Source organism: Orycteropus afer, unplaced genomic scaffold (assembly GCF_000298275.1).
Source record: "Orycteropus afer afer isolate SDZICR_OR568_19922 unplaced genomic scaffold, OryAfe1.0 scaffold00143, whole genome shotgun sequence".
NCBI lineage: Eukaryota > Metazoa > Chordata > Mammalia > Tubulidentata > Orycteropodidae > Orycteropus > Orycteropus afer.
Genome location: NW_006921730.1, coordinates 6,104,218 through 6,113,031, shown reverse-complemented (window position 1 = coordinate 6,113,031; position 8,814 = coordinate 6,104,218). Strand labels below are relative to the sequence as shown.

Sequence of the window (8,814 nt, the reverse complement as noted above, 5' to 3'; positions counted from 1 at the left end):
GAAGATAATTCAAAAACTGTTGCAGCACTTCCAGAAATGCAAGCTGTATTCAGAAGAGGACATGGAACAAGGGATATCACTGCTGTCAAATGGATCTCGACCGAAAGCAAATACCAGAGAGATGTTTACTTGTGTTTTATTGACTATGCAAAAGCATTTGACTGGGTTTATCATAACAAATCATGGATAACATTGAGAAGAATGGGAATTCCAGAACACTTAATTATGTTCATGAAGAACCTGTACACAGACCAAGAGGCTGTCAAAAAGAACAAGGGGATAATGTATGGTTTAAAATCAGGAAGGGAGTGTATCAGGGTTTTATCCTTTCACCATACTTATTCAATCTGTATGCTCCACAAATAACCCAAGAAGCTGGACTATATGAAGAACACAGCATCAGGATTGGAGGAAGACTCATTAACAGCCTGTGATATACAGATGACACAACCTTGCTTGCTGAAAGTGAAGATGACTTGAAGCACTTACTGATGAAGAGTAAAGACTACTGACTGCAGTATCGATTACACCTCAACATAAAGAAAATGAAAATCCTCACAACCGGACCGATAAACAGCATCATGATAAATGGGGAAAAGACTGAAGTTGTCCAAGATTTTCTATTACTTCATTCCACAATCAACACCCATGGAAGCAGCAGTGAAGAAATCAAACGATGTATTGCACTTGGCAAATCTGCTGCAAAAAACTGCTTTAAAGTGCTGAAGAGCAAAGATATCTCTTTGAAGACTAAGGTGCACCTTAGTATTTTGGTATTTTCAATGCACATGAAAGCTGGACAAGGAATAAGGAAGAGCAAAGAAGAGTTGATGCTTTTGAATTGTGATGTTGGAGAAGAATACTCAAAGTACCATGGACTGCCAGGAGAACTAACAAATTGGTCCTAGAAGAAGTGCAGCCAGAATGCTCCTTGGAAGGGAGAATGGCCAGACTTCCTCTCACCTACTTTGGTCATGTTGTCAGAAGGGACCATTCCCTAGAGAAGGATACCACGCTTACTAAAAAGCAAGGTCAGTGAGAAAAAGGGTAAGACCCTCAAGCAGATGGACTGAAACAGTGGCTGCCAACAGCAGGCTCAGGTATAGCAAGGATTGTGAGGCTGGCATAGGACTGGGCAGTGTTTCCTTCTGTTGTGTTTTGGGTCACTATGAGTGGGAAGCCAACTCAACAGCACCTAACAACATCTTTAGTAATATGTTCTACATACAATGTTGCGGTGTGTAATTTGCTGACGTTATCATTCTCATACCAACCTCCAAAGATAAAGAGCACATTTATAAAGATGTTGTTGTTGTGCATTGTTATGTGCCCTCCAGTTGTCTCTGACTCATAGCGACCCCTCCTTGGGTTTCCAAGGCTGTATCACAGAAGTAGATAGCCCAATTTTCCTTCTGATACTGATTATAAAAGGCAGTAATAATGAAAACTGAAAGAAAAAAAATGTACTGGACTTATGTCAGAACTAGTTAGGGCGGAGTTGGTAGATCCTGATGTAAGGCTGTATTGATAAATTCTCATTTTCTCTACTTACTGGTGATACCTGGAAGACGGGATCATATCCTGCTAATCTTTAAACCAATACGCTAAGCACAGTGCCGAACACACTGCATGCATTTAATCATTCATTCATACATACATACATAAATAAACACAACCAAACAAGCCATTTGACTCATAGCGAACCCTCCTTGGGTTTCCGAGGCGTTATCTCTAGGGAAGTAGATTGATTGCCCAACCTTCCTTCCGAGCAGTGGCTGGTAGGTTTAAACCGCCAGCCTTCTAGTTAGCAGTCAAATGCCTTGGGCACCACACCACCAGAGCATGCATTTAATACATTTTATATGATTTTTCACCTCTGAGTATGAAGCCCTGAAAAATACCGTCGTCCCCAGTTTCTTTATATCTGGCCCCAGCACTTGGCGTCAGCGGGTTTTCCTTGCACATCCTTGCCACTTCACGTTGGAGAGGAAATAAAGAGTAATCGCACGTTTCTTTCTTACAGACTGTAGTTGATTCTCTTTTTCCTCTCTCGTTCCACAAAATGGGACAAAAGCACAACCTGGAGAGGGTGGGTAAGGTGACTCTAAACTCTCAGGCCACTCAAATGTCTCCGGAGAGCAGCCTTTCGGAAGAATAAGCATTTTCTTTACCATATCGTATAAAAAGTGAAAAACAAAGCCTCGTGACTCATGCTCACGTATGCGTGTGTATGTTTTTCAATCGCAAACTGATCAAATACTCTGACCTCCAAACACTGACACACGCGAAAACACACGCACGTGCTCAGTTCTGCTCCCAGGTACAAACTTTTGAAACTAAAGAGAAAAAAGTGTCTTAGCATTCCGTGTCACACTTTCTACCAAATATTTTCAGCAAAAATAAAAAACAAGCAAAATTTTTTAAAGAATTTATTATTCAAAAGATGGTAATATATGTTTTTATGTGTCTTTTGCCTTTGTACTTTTTATGAATTAACTTGAGTTTCCAGACTTAACCGTGCCAATCAGCTCAAGTGTGGAAACTGCGGCGAATTTGGACGCGAACTCTAGAGAGGCGGAGCGAAGAGGTGACGTCACCATCGCGAGGCGGAGGCTACAGGGTCTGGGAAGAGACTCCGCGTGCGCTAACTCCGGCAGCATCGCAAAGAGTCTGGTTGAGTTCCCGCCGCCGCCTTCCCCCGGTGTCCGCCCACTACGCGTCGCTAGCAGAGATGGCAGATGATCTTGGAGATGAGTGGTGGGAAAACCAGCCGTCAGGAGCAGCCATCAGCCCAGGTACCCACTCTTTGCCAGCGCCCCCGCCAGGCCCCCTCCCACTATGCCCTTCAAAGCGCCCCCGGCAGGGCCCCTGTCTGGCGGCCACGGTCTCCAGCCCCGCGGTGGCGCCGGTACCGGTGGACAAAAGTGGTTCGACAGCAGTTTTAACATGTGAAATTGACAAGTATGACGTAATGAAGATTAGCCTACAACTCAGGAAGGAACCGTTTCCAAACAGATTTTCTTTCTTTTTTGGGAATGAATAAGAAAGTTTTTTTTTGTGGAGAGAGTGTTGTGTAGTAGAAAAAGGTCGCCCCTGCACTAGTTTAAGGCTGCTTCAGCTTAGGTCGCTGTTCCAGCTCTCTGTATATTTTCACTTCATCTGTCAAGTACTTTCCGACATCTACCTATTTCATCTGAAGATAAAATGAAAATATATGACATACACTTTAGCACAGTGCTTGACACGTGGTATGTGCACAGTAAATATTAGTTATTGTTTTCCTTGCTGTTACTTGGAGTATCAGCGCCAAAACTCGTCCATTTTACGGATGAAGAACATGAGACCTAAAGATATCAATCAAGCAACTGGACATGATCACATAGCTAGTTACTATCAAAAACAATATTAGAATCCAGGTAACCACACAATTCGAACATTATTTACTGTGGGTACCTGCTCCTAGTGCAGTGGGCATTTTATCAGGGAGTAGAGTAGCATTAAATAACTTTCACTCCCTGTCATGAAACTCATCAAGTCCCTCCCATAAGGCTGAATATGCAATCATGTTTGTATCACCTTTCAAGGTTTGCCTCTCTTCTCTACCAGATTTTAAGACAAAACCAAGTCTAATTAACGTTTGCATTGTCCACAGGGCCCTGCACATAATAGACAACTTGATAATTGCTACAGACTTAATCTGGAAATATGAGTTGTAAAATATCTATTGAAAGCAAGATTCTACTTGCTGCACTGTTTCCAGAAGGACTAACTCAAGCATAAATCAAGCAGGCATTATTTTAAAAAATGTAGCCAATACAATACATCCTTGATAAAACTTACTCTTTTTTATTTTAGCCTTGCTCAGACAAATGTATCTCTGTGTCCAAAGGCACAAATATCTTGGTTCCCCGCCCCCCAGATATGTAGTGATCTACATATAATATTCCAACTTGGGTGTTAAAAGCTATTATTTCAATGGTATGATTTACAGATAGAGGCCAATTAAGAAATAGTTGAATACTTCTTGAGTGGTAGGGGAAACAGCATAGAATTAGGGATCCTAACGCTTGAGTTCTAGTCATGCCTCTGCCCCTCACCTGCTATGTGACTCTCAAGTCTTTGGAAAGAAGAAAATCAACTGTATTGAGTGCTTATTATGTGTCAGATGTTTTCACAAATACTGATTTATTTAATATCCGTAACATACTTAAAAGGTAAGCATTACCTTCATTTTAACAAATAAAGAGCTGAGAGTTAAGTCATGTTCTTTGGAACATACAGCAAGAAGAAGTCTTGAAAAAGGCTACTTAAGTGTGATTAACTTACCCCCCGCCCCCAATATTCATTCTCTGGAAGATTCATTCTTTGGGACAGCAGGGAAGAGGGACTGGAAGTTCGGTTGGTAGGCTTTATTCTTTTGGCAGATCCTCTCAGTCATTACAGATATTGTTGCACTGTTAATAAAAATACATGCTACTCTGTAAAGCATTAAAAAAAAAAATTCCGCAGATGAGGTGGTTGAGGCTGAGGTCAAGTATTTATAAATGCACTGTTGTCCATTCCCTGGTCTTTCCGTGTATTATTTCTTGGTTGTTTTCTGAATCAGTGCCATTCCCTGTGAGCTTCTGTGGTACAAGCTCTTTTGTAGGGTCAGACTTCTTCAGAGCCAAATCCTGGGATCCACATGTTGCCCTGGTGCTCTAGATGCAGCGGGACATCTTTCACCTCCAGGGTGCTGGACTGCTGGACTTGCAATGCCTGGCAAGCTGGTAGGCTGCTGTCACCACGCTCCCGATAAAACCCTTGGCAGTCTGCAGCAGCATCTCCTCCACATCTTCATCTAACTGCTCATTAGGATCCATTTCTCTTACTAAGTCTTGCAATTTCTTTCTTTGTTAATACCTGATTGTTTTCAGGGCTGAGTTGACCTCCCATGCCAGGAGTACCTGGTATCTTCACCACTGTAGTGCTATATTGACCACGGAGCCTTGTGGAGGGGTGCTGGCTGGTTCCATTTTTATGGATGAGAAATTCGAGAGGTTGTTTAGGGCTGAGGGGCCAAACCGGTTCATAATCTGTCAAGCTTTGGATTTCAGCTCATAAAGCTTATCAAGATCCGGCTGCTTTTTGGAGCTGTGAGGACCAATGCCAGTCAAAGGCAGCAGTGTTTATATCCCCATGATATGTAGTGACTACCCCAGTGAAGCATTCATCTCAGCCAAGTGTGACTAACTTGCAAAGCCAAACTTTTTCTACTATTATAATCTGGGATCTCTGGACCTCAGTATCATGATCTGTATAATGAAAGATCCTTAACAGATTATCCTTCTAAGAGTTTTAGCAACAATTCAAATATTTCATCTAATAGAACTTTAAAGTCCTGTAGCCTCCTTCATCTATCGCCAGAATTCCTGTCAACACAGTGTGTCAGAGTCCCCAGGATCATCCTACTTCTTAAATTCCTTCTAGCTTTAAGACTAACCTTTGAAAATTGCTGGCATTCAATTTTATCAGAGACCTTTGCTTTTTAAATTACCTTTAAGGAAAATGATAATGTGAATTTCCTTGAGACCTGCTTGATTCATTATTTATTGACATTTTGCCCAGCTAATCTGTATAGCATTTCTAATTTGGAAGAAACCACAGCTGAATCCATTCAGATTTCCTGATTCTTCCTGTGTTAATGGTGTAAGATTAGACTAAAATGTATAAGTTATGTTTGTCTTGAAAGTCAAGAAAGAAGTAGTACATTAAGTCAGAGAAAGGAAAGATCGTTGTAATGCTACTTTTATTTGTGCTTTGGATTATGCTACTTCCCTATAAAACTAAACATTTTTCCCTATCACCTGTTTCCATTTCACACTTACAGTGGCAAGGCAATGAAACATTTTTAGCCATTCAGTATTTGTTGCTTATACATTGTGTACAGGAGTTCTGGTGGTGTTGTGGTTAAAGCACTGAGCTGCTAACCAGAAGGTTGGCAGTTCAAACCCACCAGCTGCTTCTTGGGAGAAAGATGGGGCAATCTGCTTTTGTAAAGATTTACAGCCTTGATGAGCAGTTCTATTCTGTCCTATATGGCCTCTATGAGTTGGAATTGACTCAATGGCAATGGATTTATAGACTGTCTATAACACCTATCTAATGTATCTATTTGTTTACTTACTGTCTGTTTAAGAATTTGTACTATGATTTGGTTTTTCTCATGTCTTCATCGATGTGGATGTAACTCAGATATTTATTGACACTCTTGATCCACCCATGACCCTTTTACTTACATCATATGGCTCTTTAAGATCTATTATTTTTATGAAAATCTTGGATTTCACTGGATCCCATCATGAATATTTGTACTTAGTTGGTGTTTGGTAGATGTTAGCTGAATAAATGAGTTAATGAATGAATGCATGCATGCTAGATGCTATAGAGCTCTTAGTGACCATAAACTTAGGTAGACATATAACTTGTTATCTAATCTAGACACTTTTAAAAGTAGAAGGCCATGCTATTAGAATTTTGCTGGGATTGTCCTGGGCCACCTGGGAAGCCTGACCATCCTATTGCTGACATCATTGGTGGTGATTGTAGTCATGACCCAGAATAAGACAACTGAGAGGCACCCTTGCTGATAAGTGTGCAACACAATCTGCTTCAGACATTGGAGCCCAGGAGTCATCTAATGGCATCTAATGTTTCATTTCATTTATTTCCTCATTCCCTGCTTACCTCAAGAAACTATTTGAAGTGACTTATAATAAACAATGGGGAGCTCTGGTGGTGTAGTCCCTAAGGCATTTGACTGATAACCAGAAGGCTGGTGGTTCAAACCCACCAGCCACTCCTCAGAAGGAAGAGTGGGCAATCTACTTCCATAGTAATATTGCCTTGGAAACCCAAGGAGAGGTTGCTGAGTTAGATCCGACTTATTGGCAGTGAGTTTGGTTTGGTATAATAAACAATACATACAATAGAATCATGATTTTAAAACCCTGCAACTAAAATGAGCAGATCCAATGCCTGAGACTGTATGTTGATCAAACTGAGCTCTTTCTCAATATGAAGCTGAAACCCAAGAGAGTATAAGTCAAAACATGGGCTTTGATGTCTGGATCAGAGCCAACAGATTCTAAAGTTAGAGCTGGTCCTTTGATCAATCAGTCACTAAAGAGATCATCATTTGCTTTCTCTTTTTAATCCCTTACCAAGTAAACTGTCCAGTAGGTAGCTGGGTGTATGAGTCTGGAGCCCCAGGGTCAGGTCAGGGCTGGAGATTCAGACTTGGGAATGACTGACACACAGATGGTTTACTTTGAAAGATTACATTCTTAGCAATTTGCAAAACTCTTAGGCCCCACTTCTTTTGAGGAAGTTTTTATATGCTTCCATAGCCAACTCATTCTGAATCTTTGATGTCATCTCTTATCAGATATCTAATTAAAGAACAGAAGTGTATAGTGATGGGACAGGGCACACAATAAAGCTAGCTTGCATTTGTTGAGTACTTACTATGTGCCAGACACAGTTTTGGTTGCTTTGTGTGAACTAGCTCATTTAATTTGCACAAGAACACCAAGAGATAGTTACTGTTATACCCATTTTATAGATGAGGAAATTGGAGCACTGAAAGGTTAAGAGATGTGTCCAGTGTTAATCACTTCATAACTGGGGGAGCTGGGATTCATATGCAGGCAGTCTTAAACCAGAATCTGTGCACATATATTTGTAATAAATAACTGTTCTGATTATTACATGGTACAAAAAATATCATCTCTAAAATAACAGTCCTTTTTCCATCTAAAGAGGCTCTCAGTTTACAAACTCTTTTTTTTATGTACGTCATCGCTATCAAATTGTTATCTATTAGATTTGTTAGTCTTCTAAAATTTACTCTTCCAAAGAACATTGGTTTGGAGCTACAAATAAGCACTGTATGCCATTGGGCTTTAAGAAGCATCTCTGCCAGTAACTCATACCTGATCCTGGAGCGCAAGACTCACACACTCGCTGCCTTCTTGTTATCTTTACAAAGTTATTTGATAAGAATGTCAAATGTAATGTGGTCAAGACTCCACTATTCCCCAGACCTCCTCATCTGAATAAATTAAATCACTTGACTACTCAGTTTCACAAACAGATCTAGGAGTATCCTGATATGTTGTTGTTGTTGTTATGTGCCGTCAAGTCAAACCTGACTCATAGCGACCCCTCCTTGGGCTTCCGAGGCAGCATCACTACGGAAGTAGGATTGCCCAACCTTTCTTCCGAGGAGTGGCTGGTGGGTTTGAACCGCCAGCCGTCTGGTTAGCAGGCAAGTGTCTTAGCCACTAGTCATCCATTTATTTCCTTCCCCCCTCACATTTGATCTGTCAAGTCCTGTTGTCTATCCTCCATAACATATCCTGAGTCTGTCTTTCCATTTTTCTTTGTTTTCTCCTTTGATGTATATACTATCACACTTTTTTTTTTTGCCTTAACCACTATAAAAAGCTCTTAACTGGACTTCCAGTTTCTATCTTGTCCTCTGTGGACCCTTCTTCCCTCAGAGCCAGAATGATCCTTTTAAAGGAGATAACCTCCAATGGCTTCCCCCTGGCCCACAGAATAAAATTCAGGTTACTTACTATGGCTGGTCTCTGCCAGATCTTTGCCTACTTACTCTCCTCTAGTGTTTTGTTTCCCAGCCACACCAGCCTTCATTCTGTACCTCAACAGGCCAACCTCATTGACCTTTGCAAAGCTTTTCCTTTTCCTAGGAGCTCTGGTAGCATAGTGGCTAAGGCACTTGACTGCTAACCAGAAGGCTGGCGGTTCAAA

At 41.0% G+C, this 8,814-nt stretch overlaps 1 protein-coding gene and 1 pseudogene across 1 annotated transcript in view; one reads left to right on the top strand and one right to left on the bottom strand.

Moving 5' to 3' along the window:
- The first annotated feature begins 2,062 nt into the window (after nt 1-2,062).
- CMSS1 (cms1 ribosomal small subunit homolog) overlaps nt 2,063-8,814 on the top strand; it is a 520,332-nt gene continuing 513,580 nt past the window's right edge. Inside the window, exons 1-2 of the mRNA XM_007945788.2 lie at nt 2,063-2,093; nt 2,529-2,795. Coding sequence (XP_007943979.2) covers nt 2,063-2,093; nt 2,529-2,795 — 298 coding nt within the window. The remainder of the gene's footprint in view (nt 2,094-2,528; nt 2,796-8,814) is intronic.
- On the bottom strand, nt 4,580-5,159 carry LOC103201159 (annotated as a pseudogene).